General features: G+C 38.6%; 4 protein-coding genes across 9 annotated transcripts in view; 2 read left to right on the top strand and 2 right to left on the bottom strand.

The window, feature by feature from the left end:
• pcnt (pericentrin) overlaps positions 1 to 1,571 on the bottom strand; it is a 36,617-nt gene extending 35,046 nt beyond the window's left edge. For all 5 annotated transcript variants that reach the window (XM_056750348.1, XM_056750350.1, XM_056750351.1 and 2 more), the window contains exon 1: positions 1,373 to 1,571. In XM_056750348.1, coding sequence (XP_056606326.1) covers positions 1,373 to 1,420 — 48 coding nt within the window. In that variant the 5' untranslated portion in view covers positions 1,421 to 1,571. The remainder of the gene's footprint in view (positions 1 to 1,372) is intronic.
• On the top strand, positions 707 to 5,346 carry zgc:112416 (uncharacterized protein LOC550509 homolog). Of its 2 annotated transcripts, none has more exons than XM_056750361.1 (10): positions 707 to 814; positions 2,475 to 2,604; positions 2,706 to 2,763; positions 3,142 to 3,218; positions 3,977 to 4,147; positions 4,275 to 4,386; positions 4,472 to 4,599; positions 4,676 to 4,857; positions 5,071 to 5,137; positions 5,220 to 5,346. In XM_056750361.1, the coding sequence occupies exons 1-9, from the start codon at positions 735 to 737 to the stop codon at positions 5,114 to 5,116; spliced, it is 984 nt and encodes a 327-aa protein (XP_056606339.1). In that variant the 5' UTR covers positions 707 to 734; the 3' UTR covers positions 5,117 to 5,137; positions 5,220 to 5,346. The 2 variants fall into 2 exon arrangements, with proteins under 2 accessions (XP_056606339.1, XP_056606340.1); XM_056750362.1 differs by lacking the exon at positions 707 to 814 and adding an exon at positions 1,862 to 1,898.
• A 525-nt stretch (positions 5,347 to 5,871) lies between these two features.
• Positions 5,872 to 12,225, top strand: senp2 (SUMO specific peptidase 2). Its single transcript, XM_056750355.1, has 17 exons — positions 5,872 to 6,038; positions 7,065 to 7,120; positions 7,214 to 7,320; positions 7,425 to 7,503; positions 7,841 to 7,925; positions 8,046 to 8,208; positions 8,327 to 8,433; positions 8,505 to 8,584; positions 8,672 to 8,729; positions 8,820 to 8,898; positions 9,038 to 9,190; positions 9,351 to 9,482; positions 9,592 to 9,798; positions 9,996 to 10,075; positions 10,692 to 10,776; positions 10,870 to 10,965; positions 11,047 to 12,225. Exons 1-17 carry the CDS (start codon positions 5,890 to 5,892, stop codon positions 11,116 to 11,118), a joined length of 1,788 nt encoding a protein of 595 aa, XP_056606333.1. The 5' UTR covers positions 5,872 to 5,889; the 3' UTR covers positions 11,119 to 12,225.
• A 2,331-nt stretch (positions 12,226 to 14,556) lies between these two features.
• pjvk (pejvakin) lies at positions 14,557 to 17,265 on the bottom strand. Its single transcript, XM_056750360.1, has 6 exons — positions 17,055 to 17,265; positions 15,667 to 15,862; positions 15,349 to 15,490; positions 15,163 to 15,280; positions 14,950 to 15,093; positions 14,557 to 14,858 (listed from the first exon to the last, which is right to left on the bottom strand). Exons 1-6 carry the CDS (start codon positions 17,263 to 17,265, stop codon positions 14,557 to 14,559), a joined length of 1,113 nt encoding a protein of 370 aa, XP_056606338.1.
• Positions 17,266 to 18,917: the final 1,652 nt, after the last annotated feature.

Below are 18,917 nucleotides of genomic sequence, written 5' to 3'. Positions count from 1 at the left end.
TCTCATAGAAACATACACATATGAGTGAAGAACTAACTGAAGCTGCTAAAAGAAGACAATTCTGCTGGATTGCATTAGTCCTGTTTTTATACACACACACACAAGTTAAATTATTGTATGCTCAGTTAACAGAGTGTCAAATCCCATCAGATACTGGAACACAAGAAAACACTCTTCATAATAACAGACAATTTGCACAATTCCAGTATATTTGACGGTTAACACTTTACAATAAAGTTGTTTTTAATATTTAATTTAGTAATTTTGGCTTTTGCCTTTAATAGTGTAGTAGGAGAGAGAGGACAGGAAGAAAAGTGGGTGCGGATGGAGGAAGAACCATGAGCCGGGACTCAAACTCTTGTCAGGTGTAACCAAAGTGATTTGCAGATGTTTCAGTGGATGCACAGCTTACTAAAGCCATGGCAACTAACTGCCATCAGAGCTGAACAATGAGGTCTTCAACATCCGGTTTTAGGGATGCACTAATATTGTCAGTCATTTTTTAATTTTTTGAGTCAATGACCTGATAATATATAGACATGAATATCAATTTCTGAGCCTAAAACAAAAAGCAAACAAATCCACTGAATTTTATTTTCACACAGTGACCACAGAAAACTACAAGGATACATCTGAATCTCTCCTTTCCTAAATTACACCAAATGTGTATTTTTATATTTAGTTTGAAAAGAGTTGACATCTTCACGTCACCTCCAGCTCAAGAATGTCATTCAATGAATAGAAAACGTTTAAATAATGAATGTGGACGAAGCAGAACACGTGATTTAAGGTGTGAAAATAAAGATAATAAAAGGTGAGTGACTTCATTTCTACGTGTATAAAATTAAGTTCCAGAAGTTTTCACGAGCTAAATATAACCTCAGAGATTGACTCGCGCTCAAATCTTGTGTTAAATGAGATCTAAAGTTCCTTCATCTTTTAAACGATTTTTACAAAACATTCACGGAGCAACTGAGAAGTTTAACCTCCAACTGAGAAGATCTGACACACTGCAAATAACTACGGAATAACTTTACTTTTTTATCAAATAGCAATGACTAGCATGACTTTTAAAACTGGCTAACGACATATAGTGAAACACATAAAAATACAGAATAGCTTTAAGAAAGCATTTTTCGCTCCACTTGAATTCAAAAATGAGCCATTCAAAGAAGTTTATATTAAGATTTGCGTTAAGAACAATAGAAGCGACTGTGGTAACTTCTGATAAAGAAGTGAGAAAAGCCAGAAAAAAGCACCACATTAAACCAGTGACAGATACAATTAAAGATCTAAAGTGAATACTAAAGTAAAGTTGAAATGATCTTCTAGCCTGTGCAAAGACGTTAACAGTGCTAACATTAGCGCCCACCTTTGCTCGTCCGGCCGCTAATTTCCTCTGCCTTTCATCCTGATCCATCTCCTGGATCGAGGAATCTCATGGGGATGAGGAGAACTTTCGAGTGGGCGCCACGCAGAATGAAAGAATGTTTCTATACAAACTCCACAAACGATTTACTCGCAATGTTTTGTGACTTCAGAGATTTCTTAGGAGTAACTGTCAGTGTAAATTTCAACATGGCCGCGAAGTGTGTTTGTGCCCGCCCTTATCGGATTGACAGTGTGTGCGAACCTATCAGAACAAAGTATGTGAACCTTTCAGCCAATGATATTTAGAACTGCAGACACGCGGCTGTTCTTTGAAAACTCCCTCCTTTAAACGCAATTGAAGCGACTGACCAATTACAAAACGTTTCCGGCAATGACCCCTTGATTGACATCTGCAGCAACCTATTATAGTAGAGAGCGAAAGAAATGCCCCTCTCTGCAGGCTGTGCATTTGTTGTGGCGGTCTCGAGAGGATGATTGACAGATGAGTGACGCGGGTAAATGCCCGGGTGAATAGTTGATCCAAAAGAAAGTTCAAACTGTTGATGTTTCTACTTGCGTAGCAACATTTGAAAAAAAGTTTGATTAAATGAATGAAATATGTTTCTTTTATTTTTAATTTATAAAAATAATAATATTTGTATTTTATCTAATGTCCGCGATATTTTGCTCTAATATAAGAATTGAAATGAATAATAAGTAGAACCAAACAAGAGTGTAAACCCCAGTGTGTTAAAATCTGTCGTCATGATTTTTCTTCAATATAATAATGATTTACTACAAGTATTATTAAATGTATTGTTTATAAAACATTTATTACGTTGAAAAGTGCACAGTGTAATATGCACCAAGCGGTCTATGTTCTAGTGCACTTCAGAATGATCCACAATATTATTACAAATAAACAAAACAGCCTCGATCTGGACGTGTAACTTAGCAACTCGTGGGTTGGGCAAAGGAACACAGATTTGTTTTTGACAACGAAGACACTTTCAGTCAGCAAACATAAACAAGAAGCCATCATGAGATGATACGATACAGAGAGCCAACTTATAGAAATGACTGTAAGCATGTTTCTAATATAGCTTTAAAACAAGAAAGAGCAACAAACTAAATCAACGGACACAAAAACTGACCAGGCAACAAGTGGCTTTTAAAATGGCAGATCCAATGGTTGACCACATGACAAGACTGAGACTGAAAATGCTGGAAAAGGTGAGTTTACTTAACCTAAAAATGTTATACAATAATCACTCATTATGCTAAAACATCACCATAAAGTTATTAATTTCTGTAATATGTTTATTCCCTTTTAGAGACTGGAAAACGAGAGACAAGACAACAGTGAACGAGAGGGTTCAGCATACTCCACAAGTATGAAAGTTATTCATTACAGTTATTTAACACGCCACTGTAGTTTCACAGTTTATGTTTTTAAAGTTTGTTGTTTGTAATCAATGGGGTAAAGATATAGGTGTTTGAGAAAAGCATTGATGGTGTTTTAATGCTGGCATGAATGTGCAGGTGTTTTATACTCAGATGTGTTTTCTTCTAATAATCTCAGTTGATTCAGTGCAAAGCCGAAAGAAAACTTGGCTACAAACATTACACTTGTGCATTTGGCAGATGCTTTCATCCAACTTACAGTGCATTTAGGGTAGTCTATACATGTCTTTTATCAGCATGTACTGAAAACAACATGTTTGACACACAGTACGCATCATAAATGAGTGATTGTTCATTTATTCACAGGGAGTTATGATGGACAGACACACGCAGCATTACACAGCGCTCTGAAGCGCAAGAGGAACTTACTCCAGAGACTGAAGGTATTGATCAGCAACTGACCAATCAGATCAGACTTCTATCTCTTTTCTACTCTTTCTATCCAACCCCCCCCAAAAAAACAACGTATATACTGTGGCAGGCTATATGAGACCGGTTTAATTGAATTTATGGTTTTTATTGTCCTTATTTTGTTCCAATTGGTTCTATTGTTTACCTCATTTGTCGCTTCCTATAACGCGTCTGATAAATGACAAATGATGAAAAGTAAATGATCATTCCAACAACAAAATCTTCTTGTTATCTAAACAAATTGACAACAATTGACTTCTTTTCCGTATTCTGACTTGTTTCCCAGTGGCTAATGAAATAAAAAAAAAAATTTCCCTTCAATTTTTTATTGGTATGTTGTAAGTTGTGTCTATATGGGAGGGCTAAAAATGTCCTAAATTTTTTTTTGGTTGCTGACGTCTTGTTGTGAAATGTTGTTGTTGATAGGGAAAGAGGAGCTTTACGTTTTCAATTAAAGATCACAAGTGCAAATGAATAAAAAATAATAATGGTGTTCACAGAAAAATCATGTATAATAATCACTGCAACACTGCGTAAAACAAATGTTCCTGTTTGATTTCATGGTGACTTTAAGATGTATACTGTAGCTTATATGAAAACAACACAATAGTTAACAAAACTGTTATGTCATGTCATCCAAATAGAAGCCGAGATTCTAGAATAGAAGCAGTTTTACCCACAACTTTATAATGAAACTAAGACTTAAACCTGTTTTCTAAAACTCTAACAGGAGCAACATATGATGGAAGATCTCAGAAGGCCACACACATGGGATGGAGCTCGCAGGCCGGGTCAATATGAACCTCAGCATTGGCCACCTCAGCCTGTGCCTCCTATTCATATCCATCAGATTCCACCACCTCCACCTGCCCCTCAACCCCCCCGAATCATTCAACACACTGTATGAACACTCAACTCCCAGCTGTTTCTCCATACTTCTGTTAACTAGAACCACACTGACCTCAACATACATATGAGCAATATTTGTTCTGCACGGGTGTGTTAAATGTGATTTATCCATCATTAAGGTTCCACAGCAGCCCGCCACCATTATCCAGCAGTTACCACAGCAACAGCCTCTCATAGCACAGATCCCGCCCCCACAGACCTTCCCTTACAGATCAGGCAGTATAAAAGAAGGTAGATATGAAATGCATAAAAAAGGCAGCCACCGTAAATGTCATGGGCCTTAACTGAGAGATCTTTATTGTTGTAATGAAAACAGACATGGTGGAGTTAATGCTCATGCAGAACGCTCAGATGCACCAGATCATCATGCACAATATGATGCTGAATGCCCTTCCAACAGGAGGCGCTGCCAGCCAGGTCACACCTCGTGCATTATCAGGACAGGTAATCGTGAAGGAGTGTTGTGTATGGGATGTTTACTGTATAAGATGGAAGTTACAATGATATTGATGTTGTTCAGCAACATGACTTAAAAGTGAGAGGAGGCGATGTTCATCACCATCATCACTACGGTTCTCATGGACCACCTCTTCCTCCAATTGGTTATTCGTTTTGGCCCCCTATACCAGTAGGACAAGGCGGGACTTATCAGAGATCAGTGCAGCCTGTGACTGATCCAGTCACTCTTCCCCCGTTAAACATGTAAGAGTTAACAACATTACTAAAATAAAAAACAACATTTAAGCAGGGAACTTGACCTGAAACTATTTTCTAGAAAGTTTACAAGCAAAAAATCACATAATTAAAAACTGCTCTTGTTACATTTGCTGTCAGATAGATTTTTATTATTCTAATTTGTAGTGGTTTGAAGTTTGTGTCTATTGTACATACTCATGTTTTGAATGATCTTTATAGAATGACAACTGATGATGTAAACTCAAGAGCTCCTCTTGGCCTCTGAAAAACACATAGTAAACATAAGGTATAAACATTTTATCTCTTTATATTTAACATATTTATGTCTATCTAACATCAGATTTCCTCTCGTTTCTCTGTTTTTCTAGCCTAAAAAGAAGAATGCAGACAAATCCCTCTTCATTTTCAATGTCCAGCTCCACATTATCTTTATTACTTTGATTATTTAATTTGCTGTAATATTGATGCACATTTTTGTATAGTCATTACAGTTTTACTTGTTTTTAGATTGTGTTAGATTATTTATTTGTTATAGACTAAGTGAAATAAATTACATCATATCATTTATCTGCTGTACAAAGCTTGACGAAGGTAGAACATTTAAAGACCGTAAGCACACCCAAACGCTTTTCTTCCACTTTAAGACACGTGATGTTCATATTCGATTCTGATTGGTTAGATGACTTCACTCACTAGTTCTTATCGGTATAAATTGTCACTTTACGTACTTTTAAATGCAACAGACAGAAATATCCAACAATTTTATTAAACTGTGTTGTTCTTTTAACAAAATATAGTTTCGGTGCCATTCTATGAACACTGTTTAGCGTTCAACTCGGTGTGATTGGACGGCTGCAGAGTGGGCGGGCTAGACTATCGTCAGCCGTGTCGCAGTTGACAAATCAATGACGCAGTTACGCACGGGTCGGAACGGAAGGATATTGAACCCACAAGCACATTCGTTTCTCGGTTACAGAAGTTTCGGTAGACCTGGCATTAACAAACGACACCGAGTCTTATTCGTCGCGGTGGTTTGTGATGTATGAATGGATAGTTGACGGATTATCGTCGCTCTTCGTGCCTTTTTCTGGTGGGAAATCCGCAGCCTGGCCTAGTGAGCACGGTAACGGTAACGCGCGCGCCGCGGGCACAGAGAGCAGCAGGCCCACCAAACGTAACTATCAAAGGTGAACTATGACTATTTAGATGGTTTAAAATGTTTTTTGTCTTATTTTTAAGAGTTTGTTTTGACTGTTGTCAGTTGGTTGACTAATGTTTTTGTTTGTCGTTACGCAGAGTGTTTACATTTTACTTTTAATTGCTGTAAACAGTGAATCGATACACTGTTTACTGTAATTCTACCGTCACGACAGTTCTCTTTGAATAAACAATATACAGTCGGATGTAAACAGTTTACTGTAATCAGACTGGTTTGCGTATTTAAATTTTTTGTTTGCACACTAAATAGTCTCTTTCATGTTCTATGGTAACTATGGTTTATCTACAGTAACCAGAGGTTTAAAATGATATTAGTGGTGAAACCATGGCAACCACAAATGTTTTAAGGTCTCACTATAGCAACCATGATATTTGTGGTAAAACAATGATATAACAAGTTGTAACTAATCTGTCAAAACCATGGTTACTATACTAAAAACATGGTGTATTGTACTATATCTTCAAAATTGTATCTAAAAACACACAAATATACATTTGCTTTAAGAAAGCTGTGCTCATGAATAATCACAATTTCTAGAATAACCAAAAGGTTTTAAGGATTTTAAAGAGTTAAAGTGACACTTCCCCCAATAATGACAATTCTGTCATCATTTACTCACATTCCAGTTGTTCCAAATCTGTATAAATGTCTTTGTTCTGATGAACACAGAGAAAGATATTTGGAAGAATGTATTAAAGCAGACAGATAGTAGGGCGGGTAGCTGTAGTCAAAAGTGTCTCAGAACTGTTTACTGTCCTACATTCGTCAAAATGTATTTTTTCCTACTTTGGGAGTCAATGGGGGACAAAATCTGTCTTTTAACAAGCATTCTTCTAAATATCTTTCTCTGTGTTGTTCATCAGAACATCTCTTCAATATTCAATCACACTTGTTTCTTCTCAGTGCTGTATTATTTAATTTTACTCAGATTTGTTTTTATGCATGTAATATAACGTTAACTTAATTGTGATTTGTGTTTCATTGTGTGTTGCAGTGTGTACTCCGCCGATGGTGTGGCAGAACATCCAGAGATCAAAAGAGCTAGACATGGTGAATATTTAGTCTTCTAAACAAAAATCTAAATCTAGCGAGACCAACGGATCAGATATGTTTTAATTTGTGTTTTTGTCATTGTCGTCACAGATGTGATCATCAGGGTTGTCAAGAAGACCTTCGCAGGGATAGCTGGGTTGTTTCGTTCGAGACGCCACAGAAATGGCGAATATGCAAAGCAGAGATCCTTCACGCAGGTAGGCTTGTGTAATCCACTTGTGCTGCTGTAACACTCTTCATCGTTTACATCAGCTTTAGGTTTATGTGCTTTGCATGTTGTCTTCCCGGGTGTGCGCCGCAGGTCAACAGAGTTGAGTTTATGGGTATTGATGACATACACAGCAACAGCCTGAGCACATGGATGGAAAACAGCAGGATGGGTGAGCAAGATTGTTTGTTTGTTTCATGTGTACTCAGTGTTCATTAAATGAGCCATTTAACACAAGCACACATGTACAAACATCTTTACACAACCAAGCCTAAGTGAAGCATAAAATCCAAATGATCACCTCCCTGTCTATGCAAAATCAAAACATCCATGATCATTTATTTTGAGATATTTGGTACAGTCACCTCATGACATTTATAAATGCAATTTTCAATACTGTGTAAACGCATTTATTTCACATGCGAGCGGCATTAAATACACCTAAACGCCAGTTCAGATGCAGCTTCAAATGTGATATGGGACTTATGTGTAATGATGTTTCCTTTCAGATAAACACGTGGAAATAGGGCTTAAAAATAAAGAGAGAACAGCGCTCGGCATTCACCACAACCCACAGGCCTTAAGGAAACCTGAGTAAGTCATGCTGATTCAGTGGATTGAGAAAATGTTAACTTTCAAACTGAAATATGTGTATTGATTCAAAACAAAGAGCAGAAATGGTGTACAGCCTTTGCGTTTATCTCCCATGATCAGCGGAGGAATGTTGTATAAAGGAAGTCAGGACAGAGGCAGAGAGATTCCTCAGCGCAGATCTCTGAATCTGATGCCTTCCTGCACCACACACGAGCTCAACACTAAAGCCTGTGACATGGAGTCCGCCGGCCGCACACACAGACCCTGCCTGACCGTCGAGGAGGTACAACACCTTTCCTCTCACCTTCAGTTGGAGTCTTTGATGCGATCTTTTGTTTGCTCTGCATAAATGGAGAGGTTTGTGGAAGTGATGATGATTTCTCTGGTTGTGTTTGATTCAGGCATTGAGAGAGAGCGATCGAGAGCATTACAGGATGCTTGTGGAAATGGCCTCGGAGAAATACTCCAAGAGTAAACCATTGCCGTTTGGACGATTTAAGCCTCCAATGTATGTTCAAATCTGCTATTTCTGACAATTATATCACAGAGGACTTTAATTACAATTTCTCATTTCTTTAGCTCAACCTTCCCTCTTGACGGACAGAAGTCCTCTTCCTTTCGTCGTAACATTGACATAAGCAGACCTGCTCCAGTGAGAGGTGAGATCATGTGTGATATCCCACATGGCCTGTGTGTTAGAAATGTTCCCCTTATGACATTTAAATTCTTTTTCTGTTTGAATTTAGTCATTCCTAACATGACTGTCTGGAGGGATCCAATATCCCAGTCACATAATAAAGACAGGTAACACTGATCTCAATTCTTCTTGTCTGTTTTTACAATTTATATCAGCCCGACTGCATTTACTTACACGTTTATCCATCTCTGTTAAAGAACGATAGATATTAGTCGGAGCATATCAGGAAATTACATAAACGAAGGAGGTTCGGATGGTAAAACCTCAAGAAACATTGTAAGTTGTCCACAAATTATTATTCAAACATTAGGTTTCAATGTTGTTTAGTTTTGTTTGTTGATATATTTCAATCACTTTGATGTATATTTTGATATGAATAAAAGTGGTCTCTTCTGTAATGATGTCGTCTCTTCAGCCTGTAGATGTGGATTTGTCTGCCGAGGTTGAAGCCAGATTAAATCTGAAGGAAAAAGATGTAGCGGCAGGATCTTTCTTACTGTCCAGACCTGACGATAAACTCACTGATAAACTGAGACATGGTGATGAAGAGTTTCCAAGACTCAGCAAGGTTTGTCTTGTTTTAACTAGGCATATATCTCTCTGCTGTTCCTTTTCACATGCCAGCTAAAAATGTGTTTAAAAAGTAGTTTAAATCTACATCTAATTAGGAACTTACTTGACAAGTAGACAGGGCTTCACACATTGGTTGCGTGTGTGTGATGTAACAGGACATGCTGCAGGAGGTGAGCGCCGCTCTCGCTCCGTCTGATCCAAACCTGGTTGTGTGTAGTGCTTTTAAACTGCGCATCACACAGAGGGATCTGGCAACCCTGCAGGAGGGCAGCTGGCTCAATGATGAGGTAACGTCTGCAAGTTTCATTTAAAAAGATTTAATATCTGCATGTGGTCCGGATGTTTAATGTTCTCTTCTCATAAAAAAGAAAGTTTATTTGTAATCTTCATTTACAGGTGATCAACTTCTACATGAACCTGGTGATGTCACGCAGTGAACCGGACGGACCGGGCAGGAAGGTTTATTCCTTCAGCACATTCCTCTTTCCCAAGTTACACGGTGGTGGACACGCAGCAGTACGGCGCTGGACTAAAGCTGTAGATCTCTTCATGTTTGACATCATTCTGATCCCCCTTCACCTGGGGGTTCACTGGGCCCTTGCTGTGAGTATTCTGCGTTTAGTTTTATAACATACTAATGGACGTGTTCATATTTGGTGCGTGAAGATTGTGTTTTCATCCAGATATTTTTTGTGAAACTGCCTTTCAATTTTGTGTTGCTTGAATCAGACTGTGGAATGTGTGACGCTTGAACAATCATGATGATCCAAATATTTTCAATTCTCTGTTTTTTGTCATAGGTTGTTGACTTTAAATCAAAGTCTGTGCGATCGTACGACTCCATGGGCCAAAGGCATGATGACATCTGCAGTATGATCCTGTAAGTGAGATTGTTCTGAAAGATACTGCCTGTGCAGAATATTCTGATCAATATACATTTTACAAATAACGATGAGATTAAAAGTGTCTGTGTGGTTGTTAGATTTGTAGTGATGCACGCCTTTCCATGTTTTGTTTCCATGTCTCTTTCTGAGTTGTTTAGTTTGTTAACAGATTTAATACACTTGGCAGTATTCCAATTAAGTTCATTCAATGCCCATTTCTTTGAACAGTTGAAAATCAAACAAACAACAAAACAAAAATGCTCACCCAAGATTGAAAACTCTGTAATTTCCTCACCCTCAGGTTGTTCCAAATCTGCATAAATGTCTTTGTTCTGCTGAACACACATGAAGATATTTGTAAGAATGTTAGAAGCCAAACAGATCTCATCCCCCATTTACTGCCATAGTAGGGAAAATATATACAATGGGAGTCAATGGGGAATGAGATCTGCTCGGTTAGTGACATTCTTCCAAATATCTTCCTTTGTGTTCATCAGAATTTATACAGATTTGGAACAACCTGAGTAAAAATGACAGGGTTTTAATTTTTGTGAGAACTATAACACGGCAATCTCACATCTCATTGACCTGACGACTCTGTCTGTTTAATAGACTATATTTGAAGGAAGAGTATAAAGTGAAGAAGGGCAAAGATCTGGACATCTCCAAGTGGACAGTGAGCAGTCTACGACCTTCCGTACGCACCTGTTTAATGGTTGACGTTTATTTTTGATACGCTGTTAAAGCACAACCCAATTATACCTGATGTCTGGAAAATCCTGTTTGGTAGGAAATCCCACATCAGAAGAACGGAAGCGACTGTGGGGTGTTCGTATGCAAATATGCAGATTACATCGCCCGAGGGCACAGCCTCACATTCAGACAGGTACCGCTTCTTCAAAAATGTGTGTTGACAGGAATGGATTCAGATGTCATTTATTGAGTCCCTCTCTGTGTTTCTTTTTAGAATCACATGCCGTATTTCAGGAAAGCTATGATCTGGGAGATTCTCAACCAGAGGTTGCTGCATTCGTACTGACTGAATCAAAATGACCAAAGCACAGGACCACCGCCTGCTCTAGTGACATTCGGCCTCCGTTATAGCTTCCACACTGTTTTTAAACGGGACAGCGGATTGCTGGTTTATGCACCTGCTGTCTGAATCCAAACACATGAGATGTGAGGCTACGAGCGGAATGCTGGACTGGGGTGTGAATGTGTGCGGCACGTGGAGCCCTTATGAGTATTTTTGTTTGGTTTTGTCGTCATTCCAAGAATGTAGTCTTATCACCCCATATAGGTTTTTACTGTGAGCATGTCCCAGTTCACAGAAGTAGCTAGAGACTTTCATGACCAGGATGAACGTCACATGATGGACATTATTAACCATAAAGATATCTGTCAGGGTTAACCGTGTGAGTTTTTGTAGCATTAACATGTCTCTCTTTAGACCATATTTGATTTAAGGAATAGGTAAGGTATTTATTTAGTTTTGACGAGATGAAGCGGTGTGTTAACTTATGTTAGGACTTGTGTGTTTTGCATCTTGAACACAGGCATGGTTTCATGTGCATGCTGCTGACGGTACCTGCACTGAAGACGACAGTATTCAGCGGATCTGAAATGTATTTGGCCGCAAGTGCCTTGATCTAAGAACAGCTTGTGTATTTTTAAAGCTGTGGAAGTAACTTGATGATGAATATTACGACTTCAGTGCTAATATCCATGCTTGTTTTAGGCCTGTGTGTAGGGACGGAGCAGATTGCATTGGTCTTGATTTGGTTACTAAATGCTATATTTATAATCGCTGTTGCTTTATGAAACTTGTTTTTTGATTGAACTGGAAATGGGAAGCAGTGATGTTGTGCCAAACGGACAGTTCAGAAGTTCAGTCCTCTCATCCAGTGATTCAGGATCAAAAGTGCTTTATTTCTCATTTGAAGAGAAGAGAAAGGTCTATTATTTATTTGTGTCCGTGTGGCTTTTTGATGTTTGATTGTTTATGATGTGGAAAAGTTTGGATGAGCAGAGCGATGGATGTGAGCTTTCATATAGAAATGAAAAGGACCGTTGCAAATTTGCAGATTTTGTCATTAATGCAGAATGTTGGTCATTATTTTTGTAAGTAATAAAGATATTAAAAGAATCATCCCCTCTTTATTTTTTCCTACTGAAAAAAACACCCACAACATCAATATGCTACAGTTAGTAAGGTGACACTTACAATAGATGGCGCTGTTGTATCTTTAATATACTGTAATGTGACTAATAGAGGCCAGAAGTGATGTCCAGGGGGCATGAATGTACCATTCTTTTTTTTTTCTTCAAGATCAGAATAGTAGGTGTACCACATGTTAAAAACACTAAAATAAAGCTCTAAAATGCATAAACAGCATTTATTCATGCTCCTAAATTTTAACTCCGTAAGCTTTGTCCGTGTTTGCATTTTTTTTTTCAAACCTTCTTAAATTCTTCTCACGAGCTGCAGTTTAAATTACAAACTACTCAACATAAGTACAAAGTCTTCCATACATCTCTGATAATATATCTGATTAACATAGTTATAACATAGTGATATAGTATTTCTGTGCTTGAAGCACTACAACTTGTTTTGGAAAGTTTTTTATAGGTCTGGATCCCTGTTTCGTCACAGGGAAAAGCACGCCCGAGGTGAAAGAAATAGCCTCAACCGGCAAACGATAGGAAGATGCGTCAAGATGGGCTGTGCTATGGGCCTGCACCTCTTATTCTTGCGAAAGGCAAAGAAGTTAAGCTGCATTTGTTTATTCTCAGCATTTCACTGATGGATGTTATATTAACAGTGCATTTGGAGATGGTTTGAAACTGATAGATGTTGCGGTCCCTGTGCCAAAAGATGGTGGACATGAACCGCACGCGGTGAGTGAAACTAAGTCATGCATCTGTGTTTTGTTGGCAATCGTGGCGTAGATGCATAATGTGAACAACAGGAAGTGATAATGTGATAATCTGATGAGGGCTCATGCTGTAGTTCCACCCCACTGCATGCCTCCAGATCGTCTTTTTCAGGAAATAATTGTACAGCTGTGTCTCTTTTATAAAATTTGATCAAACTAAACATAAATAGCGCTTTCTACAATTTTCATCGTAACAAAGATACGAAGTATGCAACACTACTGTATAGGTAGTCAAGATTAATATGAGATTGGCAAAAAATGTGTGTGTTCATCTTTTAAGTCTTTTAAAATAATTAAAGTGTGTTTTCCAGTGGGACATGTTAAAAAATTATTAAAAATCCAAAAGAAAATTTCTCTGAAATTAGAATGTAAATGTAGGTATTTCATTAACAAGTTATATTTTAATATACAACTACTTTTGGTGAATTCAAATATAAATATTTGAGTTATGCAAATTTACCTTTTCTACTTTGGCTACATTTAAACAGAATATTTCATAGAATTCACAGCCTACAATTTTTTACTGTATACGTTTGTATAGGTATAAACATAACCTTAACCTAAACATTTAGAAAGCGTGTGTTTAAAGAGGCATGAAATCAAAATGTTTACATTAATCCATGTTTCTGATCTTATTATGAATAATAAGTCCGTGCAAGACCAAACATAATCATTCGCTGTCAGTCACCAGTCCCTCTTGTTTTTCACCTCTTTCCCTTCAACCGTTATTAAAATCAATACTTACCTGTACACTAATTTTATTATATATTTACATGAGATTTCATAAAAACTAAGTTCACATAGTCATCTTTTTTGTCATTAAAAAGAGAAAACTGATGGTAGATCAGACAGAGCACAGCAGGACACGTCATGAGTTTGTGAAGAATGATTTATTGTGTGTTCTTGACCCGTATGCTATACATTCAAGTACAGTGAATTTGTTTCCATCTACTAGTGTGTAGTGAGCCGCTGGGGTCGAGTACACACACATGATGATGTAACCCGGCACGCTTCATGCTGTTAGCATGCTAACTAAAACTACATGAACACGGTGTGTGTTTCACACTGTTAATGATGCACTTCCTCTGTCATCATGTGACCCTCACGATCATTTATTCATAATCCTTTAATTATTCAGTCTGATGGAGAGTTTACCGGCTGCTTCACATATAGTCAAAGAATATCTGCTATCTGTCCTGTGTGCACGAGTCCATCCAAAAACTGGCATGAGGATAAAAACTTGATGATGTAAACAATGCACAGTTTAGCACCAATAAAAGTTTGTGTCTAACATTGATTTCTAAAAGACAGACCTTTAACAACCGAAGCTTTATCGTGAGAAATTTCCAATGATTTCCTTATAAACAAATAATCTGAGGACAATTTTTTGCGTTCCTTGTTCGTATGATCGCTGTCAGAGCCATGAACAAATAAATGAACAGACAGCGTGTTTGCGTGACAGGAACAAAAAGTGGAAGTGTTCTTTTCACATCTTGCAGTCGTATAAAAAAGTACCAAGATGTTCCGTATAAAGCCGCTCATCACCTCAGAGTTTTGTGCCAGAGGTCAAAACACGGCACGGCGTGCAGACGGACGTATTTGTTTCCGCCCGAGGAGCATTCCTGACATCCGTAGACAGTCTCACGTCTCTGCTGACCCATCCCACACAGAGCACACGGACCTTTAGCTATGTTATGATTCAGCAGATTCACACGCGTGTGCTTGTCGTCCCTCAGGTAACCCGTGGACAGGTCGGTCATGCTGGCGGCCTTCTCGTAATAATCCGTCACCACATCATCCATGTACATGTCAGAGTGTGTGAGCTCCTCAAACGTTCTGTCGTCTACGGCAAACACAGAAGGACACGTCAACACCTTCTGAACACAATCTGGTGCATGACAACAAAACGACGACAACAACCGGCCGCGTCTCACCTGCTCTGAATGGATTCCCGTAGATGATTCCCGACAGGAATCTCCTGAGTCTCCCCACGGAAAAGCGTCCGATGAATCCTCCGAGCTGCTCGCGGATCTGTTCTTTCTCGAACCCTCCCACTGACTCTGGCACTACACATATATCTGATCCAAAGCACTTTGGTTAAATCAATGAAAACAGACGAGTGTAGTGACTGAGAGAGAAAGGCTCACCGAGACGACCGTCCAGACGCACGTAAAGCTCAAACACGCTGTACGCTATAGTGGTGTGAGCCGGAATAACAATGGCTTTGTCTCGACCTTTAGGGTTTCGACCGTCATCTATCTGAAACTGTAGAACAAGATCATCAGAGAGCTGGTATGTAAAGCTTTGAGAGGTCACGCGTGTGTTCTGTTTACCCTCATGGTGGTTCCACGCATTCCAGCGTGAACCGTGAGAGAACATTGGCGCGTGGTGCGGATGCTCTCCATGACCACACACAACACGACACGACCGCTTTCTCTGGACTGACGGATCAAACAGTGATCCAGATCAACTTTCCTGAAGAACACAACAGAGAAGGACATTTCTGACTCTTTTTCTCAGGAGAAATATCACAGATGCAAAAATGTCCCTTTTAATCTCATTGATGTCTTGGAGAAACCATTGAGACCTTTACGAGATCTCATCTGTGATTCAGATATTCACAGAAACCAAATGAACCAAATGTTCTTCACCTTGAGTTGAGTTCTCTCAGTAATGTGGGAACCTCCACCTCATGTTTGGTCACGATTCCAAAAGAGGCTTTCACCGCCACTGAATCTGAACCGCTTATGTTGACGCCCACATCGTGTTTCAGATGGTTGCTCAGACGCCCGGTGAGGGATACATCAGACTTGTCTTCATAGTTGAGGAGCTGATACGACGAGACCCCTGTTGACCAATGAGAGGGTGTTACATTTATACCATGTGCTGCATCCCAATTCGCCTCCTTATACTATGTACTAAAACTATGTTCTTTTTTCAAACAAGTACGCACTGGGACATACTAACAGGACACGGAAGTGGCCTAGGCCATGTTGTGCCCATTAACTGTCACACACATGGAAATACAGCTCTTCTTTCCATTTAAGTATTTATGCGTTAATTTTCTTAAATGCAATGTTAACTCTATAGTTATACTTATTAATTTAGTGATGCATCAGTTATTTAATTGTATTGATGCAGTGGAGCGTCACTAAACTCCGCCCTCTTGCGGTGAGTAGAGGGTCAAATTAGCCGTTAGGCTGTGTTCACATTTGACAAGAAAACGTTGTGGTTACAAATAATAGCCGGCAATATTCAAAGCTTTGTGCACGAAGGCAGCTTAGCGAGACAGGATTCATAGGCAGCGTAACAGAATTCTATTTGAATTATAAGCAGAAGCGTCTTTGCCATTTAAAAACTACTAAACTGAAATCGAAATATATTGAAAGTGAAAATAAACGTACATTTATAGATAAGTAGAGTATGCTCCAACAGGTATTTCGGCATTCATTTTTTCGAGCTTGAGCCTTCTCAAGCGATCACGTTCCTCGCATGTTGCTATGGAAACGATAGGTCTCTGTTACCTGTGAAGTATTTTTCAGAAAACTTTTTTCAACCTCAAAAGACGCTCCGAGTTGAAGAAAAAGACGCCGGCACTGGCGTTTTAAAAAGCGCTCAGGACTTTTTAGAAAACACGGTTAACTCGACTAATTGTTTTTTCGAATACTATTTAGGACTGATAATATGCGAATAGTGATGCAACAATGGTCTGTTTGAATTCTGGGAGGTGAGCATTAAAACCGTTTATTACACAGGTAGTTCCAGTCAGTTTGATCAATGTTTGAAATGAAAGTCATTTTCACCTGTCTGATCAAAAATTGCACTGTAACATTAATAACATCTTTAACTTGGCAAGTGAACGTGATATAAGCAGGATAATCCACGGCAAGCTGTGCATTATTTTACCGCACTCCGCTTCACGTCGTATGGATCTTGGCCTCCATGTCGTACATCACAGTCCTTTAATCTACGGCTTCCCGTGGAGTATCCCTTACTTATTTAATTCCCTCTTGTACACAATACAAATTGACGTCTTTACCTGCCGTGATCTCTTTCTCTCCCACGAGTATGTCTTTCAGTGAGAAAGGGCTTGAGGTGTATTTAGTCTTCTTCCAGAAATGTCGTTTTCTCTTCTTGGTCACCAGACTGAGGGGTTGATATCGATCCGCCTCGCTGAGGCTCGGGACATGAACCAGTCGACCAGTGTCCCCCACCTGCTTCACGAAATTCTTCGTCGCTGCTGCGAACATGACTGTGATTCAACACAGCTTGATCATAACATCAGTGTTTGAGTTTATTGAGTTGAGTTTCAGACTGAATGAGTCGACGGAGGGTTTGTCCACCCCGTTGATGAATAATGAAGCGTGTGGAAACTGATCCGGGTGTTCTCCACCATATGTGTTGTGTCTTATCCACTTCAAATGAATGTCCTGATACCATCATGTCTATTTTACACTACTGGCTTTAATTAAGTACGTATAAGAAGTTATTTGAACTTATTATTTGAAACATTGACTATTCAATTGCTTTAAATCAATAAAATACATTTTTAAGCATATGCTGTCATTTACCCGACTGGTTCATGCAGGTAAAACTCTCTAGATGGAAAGCCAATCTGACACATTCATTTATATCATTCTTTCCTGTTATAATACTGACTTCAGGTCAGCTTCAGCCACAGAAACAATAAATGTTTCATGCTAAACCAAGCTTAACAGGTAACCTTTGTAAGTGATGTTTGACCAGAATAACATCTGCTTTCAGTTTAAATTATGTTATGCTCTGTTTTTAAAAATGGGACTGGATGAAATTCCATCTATAAAAGATGTTAACTACATGCTTTTAATGTTAAATGTGTGCTTGAATGTGAATTCATGTTAAGGACCATCCTGTGACTGCCCCCTACACATTTATATTCCCCTCATGTGTTTACAAAGGAAGATATTTTGAGAAATGTCTCATTGGTTTTGTGTTCATACAATGGAAGTCAGTGATGTTCGATTATGAACATTCTTCAAAATATCTTTTTGTCTCTATAGAAGAAAGGACTCATACGGGTTTGACATGACACCAGGATGAATAAATGATGAGAGAATTCTCATTTTTGTCTCTTGATGAGTCGACCACATCAGTGTGTTTGTATTCTTCACCGAGGTGCAGGTTCCTCAGAATGTGTTGATTCTTCTTTCAGTGAAAAGTATTTGTGGAAGGTCTCAGTCAGTCATGACCTCATGTTCACTGATGGGTGGAGTGAACTGAGGTCAGTCACACTGGTAAAACATTAATGGTGTAAAAGAGCTTTTGTGTGGAGATGTTTATGGTCTGTACACATGAACAGTGATATTCTGTGGTGCCGGTATGAGGTCACTGTGTTAGCACGGCCATTATGACTTTAAGTTTGATGTTAATGGGAATGAAATGAAGGAAACAAACAACTGTAGGAGAATTTAATGGAAGGGAAAGACTTGTACAGTTGTTTACTTGTGTTGAAGTAATTTACCATTTCACAATCTAGACAGATTTGTGTGAGTCAGGCTGAGTATAAGAGACCAAACAGACGCTTGATGTGTCCCGTGTGGAATGGTTTTAATGATCCGCTTCTTTTTTTAAACACACACATGTTGTGTTTTAAAACACTTCAGTACTTTATGTCACTGTAATAATGACATTTATCTGTTGCACGTGAGAAACTAATAGGAATGTATGTTAAGAAGTCTGAAACTCATGAATATTAATGAAGGTGTTTTGAATAATGTATGCTTTCTATCTTAACAAACGGTCTTATCACTTTATGCTTTCACATGTAACATATATGTGCACATGTGTGAATGTTAAAGAGGGTCTACAGCACTTGTAACATGAATAGAGTAAAATATAATCTTTATTGTCTTTATACACAGAA

Source organism: Triplophysa dalaica, chromosome 6 (genome assembly GCF_015846415.1).
Source record: "Triplophysa dalaica isolate WHDGS20190420 chromosome 6, ASM1584641v1, whole genome shotgun sequence".
In the NCBI taxonomy this organism is placed as follows: domain Eukaryota; kingdom Metazoa; phylum Chordata; class Actinopteri; order Cypriniformes; family Nemacheilidae; genus Triplophysa; species Triplophysa dalaica.
The sequence above is the reverse complement of the archived record's forward strand: the minus strand, read 5'-3'. Positions and strand labels throughout refer to the sequence as shown.

Coding starts and splice junctions, on each gene's coding strand:
- zgc:112416 (XM_056750361.1), top strand. CDS start 735: ATGAATAGAAAACGTTTAAATAATGAATGTGGACGAAGCAGAACACGT. Junction 2,605..2,705: donor GACTGAAAATGCTGGAAAAG/GTGAGTTTACTT, acceptor ATTCCCTTTTAG/AGACTGGAAAACGAGAGACA. Junction 3,219..3,976: donor ACTTACTCCAGAGACTGAAG/GTATTGATCAGC, acceptor AAACTCTAACAG/GAGCAACATATGATGGAAGA.
- senp2 (XM_056750355.1), top strand. CDS start 5,890: ATGTATGAATGGATAGTTGACGGATTATCGTCGCTCTTCGTGCCTTTT. Junction 7,926..8,045: donor CAGGCCTTAAGGAAACCTGA/GTAAGTCATGCT, acceptor TCCCATGATCAG/CGGAGGAATGTTGTATAAAG. Junction 9,799..9,995: donor GGGTTCACTGGGCCCTTGCT/GTGAGTATTCTG, acceptor TTTTTGTCATAG/GTTGTTGACTTTAAATCAAA.
- pjvk (XM_056750360.1), bottom strand. CDS start 17,265: ATGTTCGCAGCAGCGACGAAGAATTTCGTGAAGCAGGTGGGGGACACT. Junction 15,863..17,054: donor AGAGAAAGAGATCACGGCAG/GTAAAGACGTCA, acceptor ATTGGTCAACAG/GGGTCTCGTCGTATCAGCTC. Junction 15,491..15,666: donor CTGAGAGAACTCAACTCAAG/GTGAAGAACATT, acceptor TGTGTTCTTCAG/GAAAGTTGATCTGGATCACT.